At 41.2% G+C, this 17,475-nt stretch overlaps 1 protein-coding gene across 1 annotated transcript; it reads right to left on the bottom strand.

Annotated features, from left to right (window-relative positions):
* Window positions 1-2,965: 2,965 nt before the first annotated feature.
* Window positions 2,966-6,072, bottom strand: NEUROG1 (neurogenin 1). The gene is made up of 2 exons (XM_060760988.2): window positions 5,868-6,072; window positions 2,966-4,706 (listed from the first exon to the last, which is right to left on the bottom strand). Exon 2 carries the CDS (start codon window positions 4,703-4,705, stop codon window positions 4,019-4,021), a length of 687 nt encoding a protein of 228 aa, XP_060616971.2. The 5' UTR covers window position 4,706; window positions 5,868-6,072; the 3' UTR covers window positions 2,966-4,018.
* Window positions 6,073-17,475: the final 11,403 nt, after the last annotated feature.

The following is a 17,475-nucleotide window of genomic DNA, read 5'->3' as shown; positions in this document are numbered from 1 at the left end:
ATTTCAAAATAGGGGTTAATCCATCTTTGTACTTTTGCCCTAAGGCCAGACTCGATTTTTTTCCCCTCCCCAGTTCTGCTTCAGATCACAACCTGACAATCTTTTCACACATGACGTGACACATAGACAAAGGCAAAACAACTGGGTTTCTATGCAGAATGTGAACAATTTCCCTGCTGAACAAAATGGCTCATTCATACTGGTGTTTGTCAAAGTTGCACCAGGTCACCCATTTCTTGGTAAGGGGAGCAGTACCACGCTTCTGTTGGTTTGTCATTTGATCTCACATTCAATTGACATTTATCAAATTATGCAGACTGCAACTATCATTCTACACACTTAGAGCAATCCTGTTTGTTTGGGGCAATTGTTAAAGAAAGAGATATATATCCTAGAGTGTGTGTCTACTGAAAAATGAACCGGTTTTAAACATCAGCTTTGAGTCAAAATGGCCTCTACAATTCTTGAAGGCATATTTCCTTAAGGGGTTCATCTTATGTACATCCATCTAGTAATCTGTTCTGTTGAATTTCATGTAAACTATTTCCTAGTGGACATGGATAGGATCAGGTTCATAATCTTTGACACCAGATCTCTTTTGACCTGAGTCAAGATAAGTTAAATTTGGTTACTTAGATTTGTGTATTGATTTGCATTAATGATTTGACCTGCAATTTCAGAGTAAACTCTCCTCAGGACTGATTTGTAAGGTATTCTTCACCTTCAGGGCTTTTCAATCATTACTTGTTTCTTTTTGAAAGGGCAACTTGTCAGTCTCATTTGTTACTTGAAGAATTATTGATGGATGACTTTTAAATCTGGTTTTAATTTTGAAAACAAAAACCCTTAAAAATACAAAATTGCTCCCCATTATTTCCCCAAACAACATTTGAGAAGTAAGTAGTACACATTTTTGTGCCAATTAAAAAAAACACCACATTAACTATTGTGTTACTTTGCAGAATGAATGCAGTGCCACATGTTACTTCTATTTTTACTCATCTGTACTAAGCGGTTTTTTGAGGGATTCATTTCCCTAACCATCTTTAAAGAAACAATTTATGTTAGCAGATAGCATTATTCTGTTGAGATCTATGACTAGCCACAGGCACAATATTAAACGTATGGTGCAGTGCTTGCTGGAAAAGCTAGGTCACTCTCAATGCAAGCAATTTCTGCTAAAGAACCATGTGTGACGAACTCTTGCAGCAAGCAGAGTTTATGGCAAATTACTGTCACTGGATCCACAAAAGGCATGGCTCTGGTTATGGGACTTTACTATTTTTGCATCAGTGTATACCAGGCATGGGCAAACTTTGGCCCTCCAGGTGTTTTAGACTTCAACTCCCACAATTCCTAACAGCCCACCGGCTATTAGGAATTGTGAGACTTGAAGTCCAAAACACTTGAGGGCCAAAATTTGCCCATGTCTGGTGTATACAATAATGTAATATGGGAGAACAGCACTGAAGAGCTTTGATTCTAAATTTTGAAGGAAGGGATAGCCACCATGGGGAACGAAAAAAGAAACAGAAAGGAGAGGTAAAAATAACGAACTATGAATGTGATCAAAACTTAGCTTTTGAAAAGGTCTATGTACTTGGATCATGTGATTTTAATGTTTTATTAGGTGTTTTAATTTTTCTATTTCATGTTTTAAATGTCTTTTTATACTATCTTATGATGAATTGTCTCATTGATTTAAAGCTTTGTTATATGGTGTTGATTGTGATTTGGTGCACATATGTAAGGCATTGAATTTTGTACTATTTCTTTGTAAACTGCGTTGAGTCCCCCCCAGGGGTGAGAAAAGCGGTATATAAATACTGCTAATAAATAAATAAATAAGCAAGCAATAAAGGCTTAAGTCCAATACTTTGTTACAAAGCTGGATTTTTGCTTTAACGTGTGATTTCACCTGTTCATTGGTTGCTGTCTGTAAATGGTGGATGGTATTTGGCTAATCAATATTTCTCAATTTTATTTCACAGAAAAACCAAAGGTAGTCAAATTGGCCACAAGAAATAGATTAAAATATCCATACTGGTGAAATTCCTTTATCAGGTCAATTAAAATGGTCTATTCAAATGCATGACCCAGTATGGATTAACCCTATGGCTATGTGACAAAATGATATGTGTGTAACTAGTTTATGTTATTATTGTTGCTGTAATCATGCTATGTTTCTAATGTAAGTAAAACTTCATGTGGAATATTAAAGTGAACCACATTCTACCACAGCAGTGGAGGTAGCTTTTAACCAAATAATATCTGCAGTTAAAGAAAAGCTGTTGTGTACTTCCCATTAAAAATAAGTTATATTTTAATAACTTTATTGCCGACAGCCATAGAAGAAACAGTCTTGAGAATCTGAAACAATTAAGTGAAATAGAAAAGAGGACTGAGGATGTTGTTTGAATGTGCTGACGGACTGTGTAAAGACTGAAAATGTTTTGAGTTAAATAAAAAAGCATTAAAAGTTTGATTTGTTAGAAAAGAGAACTCCGAGGTCTCTTCAAGAAAGTGAAAACCGAAGCCTTCAAAACCTGGTATTCTAGGCGCCCACCTGTCACTTCCCACTTTCTCCATAATTGTCACTTTTTATTGATCCTTTTTAATCCTCTTTTCTTTGAAAATCTGTTGCCAGCTGATGTTTCATTACACCAAAGAGAATTCTCTTTTTTAGTATGTGTATCCCCACAGGTAGTCTCTTGCTGAGGGCTAAACCAGGGCTACCAGCTTAAATTCACTTTATTGTGTGCCTTAATGGCTTATACTTTCATTCTTATTCAGGTGATGTAGGAGAATTCTGTGATTGAGATGTATATAAACTGCTTCCTGGGTAAGTGTTTTAAGTTATTTCTGGTGTTTGAGACCCAGCTAGGCGGTGAGGGTATTAATCCATCCATATGCACTGAATTTACAAATGTTAAAAATATTTATTTACACCATTTTTCCACACAAAAAGTACAGCATCTCATTTTAAGACAATGCAGACATAATAATAAGAATAAATCTCTTTATGTACAAAAATACAGTTTTCATATGAATGAACATTCTTGAATAAATTAAACTAGCATCAGACAGACATAGACAGTGAATGCCCCACATCTAGTCCTACTCGAAAACAAGACAGAGGCAAAGGAGGTCATGATCCATAATGCATGAACCTAGTTCCTTGTCTGCCTTGTTTAGGGACTGATCGCATCAGATTCAGAGCCCTGTCAGGGAGAAGCAAAGCTCCATCCATAGCCATTTGAATGTATTGAGAATTGGGTGTGCTAAGTCCCTAACAGGAGAGCCTGCGCACCCAGCTGAATCAGCCCGCCCTAAGCCTTTTGAATGTATTGTCAGGGCATTCAAACCAAATTGTCATGCTCATTTTTCTTCATTAGAGTTCTACAAATTGTAAAATTGACTTTTCACCTTGTCTGTAGCAGCAAATCTGTCCCTATTCTTCCCTTTTCAGAATCATATTGATGCCTAAGAGCTCAGGTCAATGGAAAGGAAAGAAACAAAGTGGGACTTGTGATGTGGCAAAAAAACAAAACAAAAAAGAGTGGGTGAAGGAAGAGTGGGGGGGGGGGAGCAAATTCTTAGAAAGCAAATGGGGTGGGGGGGGGGACATAGATGAGTCCTGCTGCCACAATCATCAATTGATTATTTGCTCAAAAATACTGTATCAAAGTCCTGGTTATTGTTTTATCCGTTTTAGCCAGACCTGTTTGTGACTTTTTGGATCGAAAATGACAACTCGAAGGAGCTTTGATCTGAAAAACCAAAGCACAGCTCCTTTGCTTTGTGTGAGTACCTAAAATGAAGAGCTTGGAAGAGTACCTTTTAGGCTACAACTCCCAGAATCCCTCCATCAATAAGGGAGATTCTGGCAACTGTAGCCCAGAAAGTTACTCTGAATGTAAAACTCAACCAGAACAATCTAACAAAAGTAAGAGCACTGATCACTGGGGATTATCCTTTCGGTGGGGACACCCCACAATGTACACACTGCCTTTACAGTCTAATGGTACTGCATAAAACAAGAAGTGTTCTGCAACAAGTCTTTAGGGAGGCTGTGGAAGGAGAAGAGGTTCTCGGTGTGTCTGTAGCAATAGTCTTCAGAGGATGCTGGGCTGCTAGGGCTGGAGGTGCAGGCGGACAGGGAGGAAGAAGTGCCTGGAGAGGCTGTGGAGATCCAGGAGCCGGCATCGCTGCCAGGGCTGGGCGGATGGTCCCCAGAGCTCAAGTAACTGGGCAGAACCATGTCCTTGGGTGGCTTCTGGAGGCGCTGGTCAGCCAGCCGCAGTGTCTCTGAGAGGGCCCAGATATAATTGTGAGCAAAGCGCAGGGTCTCAATCTTGGTCAGCTTGGTGTCATCAGGAAAGGTGGGCAAGACACTCCTGAGCTCATCCAAGGCTGAATTGAGGTTATGCATGCGGTTCCTCTCCCTGTCGTTTGCCTTCACCCTCCTGGTCTTCTTGATGGTGTGAAGGACAGCTTCATTCTTGACCTTGGTCCGGCCTCTTCGCCTCTTCCGTTCTTTCTCTTCTTCCCTTTTGACTGGGCTGAGCTCTGGGGAAGAGACATGCTTGGGGGAAGCCAAAGAAGGGATCTGGAAACTGCTAACTTCATCATCTGTGAGGCAAAAGGACACTTCACTGCTGTTGTCCAGGTCGGAGGAGTTGGTCTCCAGGGCAGAGGAGGACATCCTAGTGCAGAGAGGCAAAAACAGAAATCTTATTATTGGGCTTTAAGTTGAAGGAGAGCTCTAAGGCACTAGATCTAGGAATTAAGCAACATTGGCCCTAGCTAGTGCTTGAATGGGTTACTGCCAATGAGTGCCTGGTACTTTCAGAAGATCACAGAGGAAGGGAAGAGCACCTCTAAGTATTCCTTGCCTAAGAGAGCATCAACACTGTGCCATTAATGCAGTTTGACAGCACTTCAATTGTCATGGAATCATGGGTGCTGTAGTTTTACATGGTTTTTAGCTTTCTTTGCCAAAGAACACTAGCACCTCTCTACAACTCTCTGGATTCCATGGCATTGAGCTATGGCAGTTAAACCTGTGTCAAACATCACGGGTTCTCAACCTGTGGGTCTCCAGATGTTTTGGACTTCAACTCCTAGAAATCCTAACAGCTGGTAAACTGGCTAGGAATTTTGGGAGTTGTCGGCCAAAACACCTGGGGACCCACAGGTTGAGAACCATGCCCTAGTGGAAAGGGAGGGAAAATTAATTAAAACAGGAAAAAGAAATTGCAAATCAAGCCTAAAGTGAAAAGAAAGGATGGAACAATGAAAAAAGGCTGCAGTTTCAGGTACAGTTACACCAGACATGAGCCAACTTTGGCCCTCCAGGTGTTTTGGAGTCCAAAACACCTGGAGCGCTGAAGTTTGCCCATGCCTGAGCTACACTATAAAACTCCACTTTGACTCTGTTTGACTCCACATTGACTTCTATGGCGATGTATAGTTTGGTGAGGCACCTGCAGCACTCTGTTGCAGAGAAGACCTTGTAAAACCACAGCTCCCAGGATCTCATCGCATTGAGCAATGGCATTGAAAGTGCTGTGATGCACCCATCAGAGAGAAATATTCATCGCACTCGAGAATGAATCCACTTTCAATCCGGTTTCTGCCTCTTGCAGAATTCTGGGGTTTGTCGTTTCGGGAGGCTGTTCAGCAACCGGGTTGAAAGTGGATTCATTCTCGAGTGTGATGAGGCCATCCAGCCTTGTCCTGCCAAGAGTCCACTGGGCTGACGGTTTGGTTTGTGGGCGGCCGTGAGCTCTCGTGGTGCCTTTCCTCTGGGCAGGGAAGCCCGTTTCCCCCGGTGGGCGGGCTCCTCTCCCTGGCCTGATACTCACTCGAGGAGGCATGCAGGGTCTCCTTCCTTCTTGGCGCGGTCCTCGGGGGTCCCGTCGAGTCGCGAGGCCAGAGCCGGGAGGCCACGCGACCCCTCTTGTCTGGGGAGTGATCCCGGCCGCTCTGGAGTCGCGCGAGCAGGCACTTTGGCACACGACCGGCCCCAGACATCCTCTTAGATATATATATACCCGGGGAGACAATGGGGCCAGCGCGCTCCCTCGCGCCTGTGGGCGCCCCACACCTCCACCCCCCCCCGCTCCTCCCTGCCTCCCTCCCTCCCCCCCCCCCCCCCTTCACACTCTGGCCCTGGCATGAATGAAAGGGCGAATGAATGGAGGCCGGCATCAGGTCTGCCCCGTGCGGCCCTCTCCCCGCTTTGCATAATGCGGGGCCCCCTCTCTCCCTCCCTCCGTCCCGGGAGCGTGCCTGTCATTACGGGCGCCCAATGGCCAGGCCGGAGCCACGGGAGGCGGCCCTGGGCTTCAAGCCGCCTCCGCCGACGCCGCCTCGGAGCTTCATTAGTCTATTAAAAGCGGGAGGGGGAGGGAGGGAGGAGGCCAAGTGATTAGCCCCGGGCCAGAAGCACAAGCCCCCAAAGAAGAAGGAGCCTTTTCGGGGGCGAGGGGCGAGCGGCTCCCTCCGGCCCCTCCGCCTTCCTTCCCCGCCGCGCCCCGCTTTGAACAGAATGCCTCGCCTTTCTCCTCTCTCAGGGGCTCTTTCAGAGGGCCCCCCTCCCCATCTCTCTCTCTCCCCCCCCCCCTCAATATATCCACACCGTCAAGTGAATCAGAGGCATCAGGAGACGGAGGGCTCTGCAGCGAGGGTTGGGGCGAGAGCAGGATATGCCTTCACGTTGCCTCGTGGCCACCCCGTGAATTTCGGAGGGTGTCCTTAGGCGGGTTTGCCTCCTCCTTTCCCTGGAATAGAGCCACCTTGGATTCCTTATAGACCTCTCCAAGGTGTGCCTATGTCTCCTGTTGGCTTCATAGTCTGGATAGTCCCAAGGACTGTCCACTGTCCAGTCTAACCCCTTGCCATACAGGTATTTGTGGCCTTTGTGTGCCTATAAGCTACCTTTAACTGATGAGATCCCTTGAATCCCACAGTTTTCTTAGACAAGGAATACCCAGTGGTATGTAACCTACAGCACCTGGGATGCCTCAGCATTCTCCCAGTTAAACTCTAACCAGGGTTGACACTGTTTAGCTTCCAAGATCAGAAGAGATCCCATCTTCGGGGTATCCCTGTGCCTTCAAGTCTCCTGTTGACTTATGAAAACACCATGAATCTCACAAGAAATACCCAGAGGTGGTTTTGCCGGTTTCTTCTTCTAAAATGTAACTTACAGTGTCTGGGATTTGTTGGTGTTCTCCCATCCAAATAAAAACCAAGACTGACTCTGCTTAGTTTCCTAGGTCAGAGGCAATCTGGTGCCTTCAGGATGTATGTACATATGTGACTTCAAGTCTCCTATTGATTTATGAGAACTGTGGATTTCACAGTGTTTTCTTAAGGTAAAGGTTTCTCTTTGACATAAAGTCTAGTTGTGTCCAACTCTGGGGGTTGGTGCCCATCTCCATTTCTAAGCCAAAGAGCTGGCATTGGCCATAGATGCCTCCAAGGTCATTTGACCGGCATGACTGCACAGAGTGCTGTTACCTTCCCGCCTGAGTGGTACCTATTGATCTCCTCACATTTGCACGTTTTCAAACTGCTAGGTTGGCAGAGGCTGGGCCTTACAGTGGGAGCTCACCCCACTCTCCAGATTCAAACTGCTGAGCTTCCAATCAGCAAGTTCAGCAGCTCAGTGCTGCACCACTACCAAGGGTTTTCTTAGTAGTTTAACCACTTTCTTCCTCTGAAATATCACCGTCAGCACCTGGTATTTTTTGCCAGCCTCACATCTAAGAACCAACCAGGGCTGGCCCTGCTTAGTTTCCATGATCAGAGGGGATCTTGGGCCTTCAGGGCATCTAATGATGACCAGGGAATAAAGACTGCCCAGCCTGCCTTCTCAGGAAGGTTGCCCCCTTGTCCTGCCTGTGCCTGGAGACAGAAGGCCTGGTGGGATTGGATTCTGCAGTGAAGATCTGACAATTGGACACGCAATGATCTCTCATTTGTTTGGATTTCACAGGAGTGGGCTTTCAAACTGACCCAAGGGGGAAAGCTGTTGGGGGTTTGTTGGTGTTCAAACAAGAGCTGAATTATGTGGCTTGCAAAACTTTTGGTTGCGTTGGGGCTGGCCATTCCTCTTTATAATGGAACACCCCCCCCCTCTGCCTTTTGTGTGGGTTCTTTATCATAACGACTATAACAGAGTGCTTTTTCCTTACTCAAAGGAATGTCCATCTGTCCTATTCGGGAATTCTTGTAACTTTCTTCACTCCTTGGTTTTCTTAAAACATGTATTTTGGATTAGTTTGTCCAACACAATTTTCCCATTTAGAGAATGAATGAAAGGTGTTTGTGTTGGGGATTCAAAAGGATAAAAACATTTAGAGATAAAAAGCACATAAGCAGTTCTGCTCTTTTTCCAGAGCACCAGATAAATATTTAGTTGATTTCCAGCTGATGAAGATATTTCTTTTGTGTTTGTCGTTCTTAAGTGGTGGAACAGTGTAAACAGAATTGTGCAGTTAAATGTAAAAAAATAAAATAAATCAGCATGCTTTTAAAATTCAACAAGTTCAACAACAAAACAAGTCCAATCCTATGCACCTCTATTTGGAACTGAAGCACATCACATTGTGTAAATCTAGACAGCTCCTTTGCAAATGAAACAGATTTCAGCCACGTAGCATATAAAATAATTAAATGCATTAAAAACAATATACAATTAAACAAAAATAATAATTTATTTTTTAAAAAAAACAAGGTTAGAATATATTAAAACATTATTATGTTATTATTATTTATATTATAAAACCACACTGTCCGCAATCATAGTCCAGGCCATTCTGGTAGTTATCGTATCTAGCTCCAAATACTTCTATTGCACTGTATTATTCTTCAAAAGCTTGATCCCAAAGCCACATTTTCACTCTCTTTCTGAAAGTCAGAAAGGAAAGGGCTGATCTGATATCACTGGGAAGGTTGTTCTAGCCGAGGGGCCGCAACTGAGAAGGCCCTGTCTCTCATTCCCACCAATCGTGCCTGTTAAGGAGGTGGGACCAAGGTTTCCTGTTTGCCTTTACAACTGACTAGGAGGACCTCTGTCTTGTCTGGATTCAATTTCAATTTGTTTACCCTCATCCAGACCATCACAGGTGCCAAGCACTGATTCAGAACCTGAATAGCCTCCTTAGTAACAGGTGGAAAGGAGCGATATAGTTGAACGTCATCTGCATACAGGAGACATCAAACTCCAAATCTCTGGAGGATCTCTCCTACTGGGTTCATGTAGATGTTAAACAACATGGGGGGATAATATTGAAGCCTGCAGGACCCCACAAGACAATGGGATGAGAGACTAGCATTTTTCTTTGCATAACGAATACAATTGCATATAATTTGGCATGATCCTAGTTATCTCTAGTAGTTCTTCACTCTCTCAGTTAATTTTTCATTAGCATGATATTCCAGACTCTGTTCATTGAGCATTTATGTGGAGCTCCCAATTATATTTAATACCTAAACATACTGCCAAATATAAATACATGAGCAATTCTTTATGACAAAGAGAGTCATTTGCATTTCTGGGCACATGAAGTAGAATATAAATTGCTCCTCCTAAACGTAGAATATAAATTACTCCTCCTAAAAAGATATGTTTACTTTTAAACATATCTTTGGGTTGTATCCAATACCCTCCTTCTGTACATGGAAGGTTCTTAGACCCACTGAATGATAACACAAATGCAAAAGGAATAGGATCGTAATGATTCCTTCCCAGCTCCATTACTTCTTTATCCTGCAACTTATTCACCACTGATCCAGATAAGGTAATCTGTTAGATTTCTTGGTATGTCACCATTTTGTTTCAGTGACAGACACATGTGATCTATGTATGATTTGCTTGATGCATATTGGATTAAATTTGGTTTACCAAGACGTTGCATTGAACAACTATGCATAGGGGTGCAGCTTCAACCTTGTTCTTATTTCTGCTGTTTGAAACCGTTAGATCTTAAACAATGTTGGCTTAAATGCAGTGATACATGAGCATAAATGCCCACTACATGAGGGTACATTTCCTTCCTTCATGCCACATATGAACCTTCCCCGGGGTTTTTACAGGCTTATTGGAAGGAGAGGGCAGGAAGGAGAAACAGGCAGTTGAGCAGTGAAGTTCCTTTGGGCTTCTCCCTTTGAAGATTACATTTGCTATCCAAGGTGCTGAATCTATTATAAATCAAATTCAAATAGGGTATCAGTTCATTTCTGGGCACGATTCAAAGTGCTTATTAGAACTTATCAAACCCTGTAATGGCTTTGGCTATTGGGAAGACTTTATTGCACAATATGAACCTGCCTGAATTTTAAAATTATCTGGGGAAGGCTTTCTCTTGGTCCCAACAACATCATAGGCCCATCTGGTGAGGACACAGGGCAGGGCATTCTCAGTGTCTGCTCCCAATCCAGTCTCCTTGCTCACCTTTCACTGACAGGCAAAGACCTTTCTATTTAAAATAAGCATTAGTGATTAATTACATGCAAAGAAACAGAGGCCCTTCTGTCTGTCCCACCACCTTTTAGTCCTGCTTGGTGGAAACAAAGGAAGGGGGGCTTCTTTGTGGCTTCTCCTAGACTGTGGAACCTCCTCCCTAGAGAACCCAGGTTGGCCCTGTCCATGTTCTCCTTATAGTAGCAGGTAAAAACAGTTCTGTTCTGCCAGGTCTTTACAAATTAATGAGGATTGGGTTGTTGAGTCCCCTCGGGGAGATACAGTGGAATATAAATAAAGCATATTATTATCATTATCATTATCATTATCATTATTATTACTGCATGATAATGTTTTGACAAGATCCCTGGTAGTGCAGTGAGTTAAACCGCTGAACTGCTGAGCTTGTTGACTGAAAGGTCGCAGGTTCGAATCCGAGGAGTGGCGTGAGCTTCCGCAGTCAGCCCCAGCTTCTGCCAACCTAGCAGTTTGGAAACATGCAAATGTGAGTAGATCAATATGTACTGCTCTGGTGGGAAGGTAATGGCACGCCGTGCTGTCATGCTGGCCACATGACCTTGGAGGTGTCTATGGACAACACCGGCTCTACAACTTAGAAATGGAGGTGAGCACCACACCCCAGTTGGATATGAGTGGACTTAATGTTAAGGGAAAATCTTTACCTTTGCCTAATGTTTTGACAATTTCTAAAAGGTTTTTTTAATATCATTTTAAAAATGCATTGCAATAATCTTAATGTTTCACTTTACAAGTTGTTTGTTTTTAAATTGTTTTTAAATTCTAATTTTTGTAATGTTTTAAACTTGTATTATTTTAATATGTTGTTATCCACTTCAAGTCTCATTATTAGGAGAAAGGCAGATTTTAAAATTATTATTATTATTAGTATTAGTATTAGTATTATGTTGAACATAACTGATAGTTTATTACCATAAATGATACCCCCAAATGTTCTAACCTCCCCTTGCCTAATGGTTGTCCAAGCCCTTCCAGGCTATAGGATAGATCAGAAGCACATTCAGTTTAAAAGTGGCTGAATATTTCAGGAAGGTAAAGATAAAGGTTTTTTCCTGACATTAAGTCCAGTCATGTCTGATTTGGGGATTGGTGCTCATCTCCATTTCTAAGACAAAGAGCCAGTGTTGTCCATAGACACATCCAAGGTCATGTGGCCAGCAAGACTGCATGGAGTGCCATTACTTTCCAGCTGGAGTGGTACATATTGATCTACTCACATTTGCGTGTTTACAAAATGCTAGATTGGCAGAAGCTGGGGCTAACAGTGGGAGCTCACGCTGCTCCCTGGATTTGAAACTGTGACCTTTCGGTCAGCAAGTTCAGCAGCTCAGCGCTTTAACCCACCGCACCACCGGGAGCTTCCTTTCAGAAAATTCAACACTATTATTTGTTAATACATTTGCTTATAATGTTCATCATGTTTTAAATGTATAAAATTTCTTCTTTTTGTTTATTTTTTTCCTTTGTAACATCCTCTGAATATTACATAGTATGGATCTTTATTCTCATTTTATATATGGGAATATGCTCAAAATAACACCATGATGAAAGTGTCAGGTCTCCTTGCTACATGTTTTTGTCCAGTTGACCATACTAAGTATGCAATGCTGTATGGGAACTTGCTGATTGCATTTCAGAGGAATAATTTGCCATTAAAATCATGCATACAACACTAAGACTTTTCACAGCTTTTCACACAATTGATTATTCGCCTCAAAATGGACCCAGGAAGCATATTCTTTTCATCTATAGTCTTCATTTTTGTCATTTGTTTAAAGAGATTTTTGTCTTTATCCAGTCAAGGGTCAGATGAGGAGTGGGGGAGCCATGTGCTTTATTGATCAGCAACAACACACCATAAATAGAAAAAAAAATGCCAACCACCCATAGGCTGAAATTTGTTTGCAGAATCTATTCAGTGAAGACTTATGAATAGCCAATGCACTGAAAGAATGAGGACAGATTCATTAGCAAACAGAAAGAAGTGCTAAATATCTTGGATAATTTATTCCCAATGAATAATTCAGCTTCTCTCAATAGCGGGCAGTCTACTAATTTTGTGAATAAATTGTTCAGCCAGTAAAGATAATACCATTTACACTTTTGAGGTCTACTTTGGGTGGAAGTCAATTGCCAAAGACTCATTGACTTCTCCAAGATCAAGAATGGCATTTGACTCGAGAATATGTTAAGAGAATTGCTAGCATGTAGATCTAGCACTAAATAAAATGTGAAAGAAGCAATTTCCAGTGTAATAGTTATTACTTGATTTACCTATTTGTTTATTCCCCCTTTCCCCCATTTTTCCATGAAAGACAAGATTTTTGAAACAGTAGAGAACTTTGGAATACATAACTCTGGAATACTGGTATGTGTTTTTTGAAACTGTAATTGTAATTGTTTCAATGCTCTTTACTCTAGGGAAAACACCCTTTAAGGGCCATTTGATCCAATCTCTGTCATACAGGAATAAACAACTAAAGCACTCCAGAAAGCTGCCACCCAACCTCTGTTTGTTTGTTTGTTTATTTATTTATTTATTTTGTGTCAAAAGCATTGCATAAATAAATAAGCATAAAACTAATAAAATAAAAAGAGCATTAGTAGCTAAATAATTTTAGACCAAAAATGGGTAACAGCAACCACGTTTTCTGTAGCTTAGAGCTCCAAAGAAGAGTCCACTGCCTTCTAAGGCAACCTGTTCCTCTGTCAAACCACTCTTTTCTTCTTTAAACCCATCAGTTATTTTTCTAGTCAGCAGAAAACAGGATTTCCCCACCTTCTACATGCCATCCCTTTAGATATTGAAAGATGGCTATCATGTCATTTCTCAATTTTCTCCAAGCTAAACATACCCAGCTCTCCCAGTTTGGCATTGAGACTTCTGAGGAACAAAGTGGTGCACTGGATACGAAAAACAATGAAACCTGTCATGGGTTAGGAACTGCATCTGTTTCCCGTAGGACTCTGGAGGGCCACATTTTTCATTGTTAGTCTTTGTATCAGGCAGAAAGTGGAAAATATTTTGAAACTTCAAATGGCAAATAATGCACATAAATGGACAGTATGCACTACTGACAATGTTGCCACATTTGGGGGCATTATCATTCCTTTTTTTCTGAAGGATTTCAACTTCTTTTCAGACTTTTTTCTGAAGTGTCTGAGATTGGGGATGGGGAATTAAGACAGTGTTTTTATTAAATGCCACTCTGAATTGTGCTTGTTTTAAAAGCAGTAAATCATACAGTGTTCAATGTTTTTTTTTTATAAAAATGAAAAAGTAAATCCAGAATAAATGAAGTAGTTGGATTGATATCATCTATCCATCTATCTATCTAAGTTATAAATTCCTTTGTTTTGGCATGCCATCAATCTTTGTTCAATCACATATGCAACAAAATCCACTTATGCTAACTAGGTGATTTGACAAGCAGTTTGAGTATGAAATTAAATATAAATGCCTAATAATAAACCTACAAATGTGGAAATGGGGACTATAACATTAACACCAATGGTTTTGTTTTGTTTTACAGAAAACGAGTAGATATAGAGAATGTAGAAACAATTAAATATACAAGGATATTGTTAAACAGAGATGTTTGTAAAAGACTCCTGTTTGATGTTTCGCTAAGGAGATTATTCCATAGCTTTACACTTTCTCTTATCGATACTGTGCAACTGAGTGTGTTTTAAGGAACAGTTTCTTGAAATGGTTGGATATCTTGTATGCTGTTGTCCATGGCCACTGAGAACTGTCACTTCTGAATTATCAAAGTGAACAAGAGACATAACGTGTCTTTTCCCATAAGACACATCAGAATTACTTTTCACTTCAATAGTTACAAGACTACAAAAGGGAACTGAGACTCTTGTGTTGGCTGACACACTGCTAACTAGCAGGGTCATTTTGCTGACTACAATTTGCCAAAATCAGTTGAACTATCTTGGCTTTTCCAAAGCACTGCTAGGCCCAATTCACTCAAATGGCCTATCCAGACAGACTCAAAACTGGAGATCTGTCTCAGTTTTACTGGAGGTGTCCAGATAATGCTTCTGTTAAAACAGAATTAATGGGGAACAAAGCAGACTTCCCTGGTTTACTCTGCATTAATTAAATACTTGGTAAAATCTGGATCTTAATGTAAGATCTGAGTCATACCAGGTGTGGGCCCTGTGGAGATTGGACCCTTGGACCATGTCACATGATTCATGGGTGCAACCCACACAGCAATCTTGGTTTTTCAGGCTCCTGGAGCTTGAAAGACAGAGAAGGCACCCCCACCCCCCGCCCCGCCCGTCCCAAAGGTAGACCCTAAAACTTATGTGAAAGTGGCTGCCAGGAATGGAACCTACCTGTAAAATTCTCCTGGAATGCTAAAATGGCATGTGAGGAAAAGGGGAGGGTGGGGGAAGTATTTCCCTCATCCCCTCCCATTTCCTCACACCCTTTTTTAGCATGGCAGGAGAGCTTTAAAAGCAGACTCCATGTTTGGCAGCCTCTGTCACATAAGGTTTAGGGCCGACATTTGGGGTTGAGGGGTGGCTGACTGCTATCCTGATTACAATCAGGATATAATCTAGCCACCCGAGAGAAAAAATCTGGGGTTTGGGTTGGATAGGGGACTCCATGTGGGCGTAAACAGGTTATTTTAACCCGTTTTTGCCCACATTTTTGTTATGTTTGGAAGTGGTTAAGGAAGCAGCTGCTTGATACACTTGATAACCTTTGTAAATTGTTGCTTGCTACTGGGTCCACTTCTCATTCTTGAATCCACGGCTTGATAGAACAGATCTGTTGATTGCCTTGTAGATTTTGCAGGGCCACCACAGATCTCCTCAAAGTGACTTGTAATGGATTAGCAAAACTGGCATGTCCATAAACAAAGGGGCATTGTAGCACCTTAGAGACTAACTGAGGGAACAAAGTTGTAGCATGAATTTCATAGATTTAAATACGCTTCCTGAGATGTGTGTCCTCATTTAGACAATTGCACACAATTGGGTCATCAGGAGAAATTAATTCTATAAATCACTACCTTCCTAGCTGTGGATTATTTTCCTAGGTGTCATGTAGCTTGGAACCACTCAGAAGAAGGAAATACTTTTAATTTGATTGTACCATTTACAAATAATTGTTTTGCACATTCCTAATGTGTGTCTTGAGAGCTGTACTAAAAGATGCCAGGCAACTATAAAATAAAGGCTGCTTGACTATGGGACAAGAAAGTTTATGTACTAATTTCTTAGATATGGTTATCATGCTTTCTTATGGATGAGAAGATGACAGTTAGTAGATGACATATGTTCTGTATCTCAAAAACTAGAGGTGATAAGGGGAAACTGATGCCATTTTTGGAATCCGCAGGTCCAATATACCTGCAAACAGATCTAATATTTAAGGCATCAAAATATAGGACCTATTTTGGGGTGTAATCAATATGTCCTATTTAGATGTGTGATCAATTTCCTCCTGGACACTGGCACAAATTATTTCAATTTCTTCTTTTTCTGTCTTTGTTGTTGAAGTATTAACTTGGATTATAGTTATATTGATAGGTTTTCCATTAAGTCTTATTTATATTTTCAGGTTTTGTATTGTATCCTCTGATTGATTTCACTACACCACATCTCACTATTAATTCCCTCCCATGTATTCTTAAACACATGATTTAAAATATTGTTTTGCCCCATTCCTACACAGTATATCTGAGGCAGAATTTGGGAATATAAACTTCTATAACCCCCTGAACAAATTCTGCCAAGAAGCAAAGATAATGCTACCATTGTTAAAAGAAAGAGTTTTTACTGTATGGAAAAAAATGAATATTGACTGAAATGTTAAAAGAAAGGATTTTGCAAGGGAAGGAAAAAAAAAACAATGGGTGCCCAAAATCACAACAAAGAAAAGTTTACAGAGAATGACTGAACCACTTGAGAATGGGTAGGTGGAAGCAACAATAACTTATTTGACCTAAAAGCAGTATTTATTTATCATATCAGAAGCGAACCATAAGTACAGCTGTAATGTATTTAAAAAACACGAAGTTTAAAAACTTGGCATTATATTAAATGTCCTTTGACCAGTCGTGCAAAATGTCCTTTGACCAGTCGTGCCTTGATTTAAGGCATTGGTGTGCTGGCTGATATCCGAGCAGGGAAAGGTCCAGAGATGTCACTGCCTTGGTCCTTTCATTACTGGCTGCTACTTCCCGACAGATGTCAGGTGGTGCAATACTGGCTAAACAGTATAATTTCTCCAGTGGTATGGGGCATAGACATCCTGTGATAATGTGGCATGTTTCATTAAGAGCCACATCCACTGTTTTAGCATGATGAGATGTGTTCCACACTGAACATGCATACTCAGCAGCAGAGTAGCAAAGCACAAGGGCAAATGTTTTCACTGTATCTGGTTGTGATCCCCAGGTTGTGCTAAAATATGTTTTAGGACTAGAAGGTTGACCCATCAGAATTCAACACTACTCTCCTTTCTCCCTAGTTCTCTTCCTCTTCTGCATCATTGGTGTTTTCACATAAAACAAAATCTATGAAACAATTTCTGTAAGCAAAGCACCCACTTTACAAAAGTATGATAGTGCTTTCTGCCACAGTCAACTCCAGTTTTGATAGCATCAAAGAGGAACTTGCTTGAAGACTGGAAGCACCAGGCCTACAGCAGAATAAAATACACTTAAATCCAATGCACAATCCTACCAGATATTACTGAATGTTGTAGGCATTGATCACAGGAGTGCTGCCTGTGTTGTTATGCTAATGTGTGAGCAAGGTCCACATTTTTATTTTCGACATTTTAAAGGGATGCAAAACATATATCCACAGTTTAATTTTTAAACTATGTGACACAAATCACAGTTTAAAGAAAGGAACATTCCCTTTTAGATCATATTTCAGAAGTTTTATGAATCATTTGAGAATCTGGATGAGAAAATCTCAACTTTTCC

The sequence above is a fragment of the Anolis sagrei genome, chromosome 2 (genome assembly GCF_037176765.1).
Source record: "Anolis sagrei isolate rAnoSag1 chromosome 2, rAnoSag1.mat, whole genome shotgun sequence".
In the NCBI taxonomy this organism is placed as follows: Eukaryota; Metazoa; Chordata; class Lepidosauria; order Squamata; family Dactyloidae; genus Anolis; species Anolis sagrei.
The sequence above is the reverse complement of the archived record's forward strand: the minus strand, read 5'-3'. Positions and strand labels throughout refer to the sequence as shown.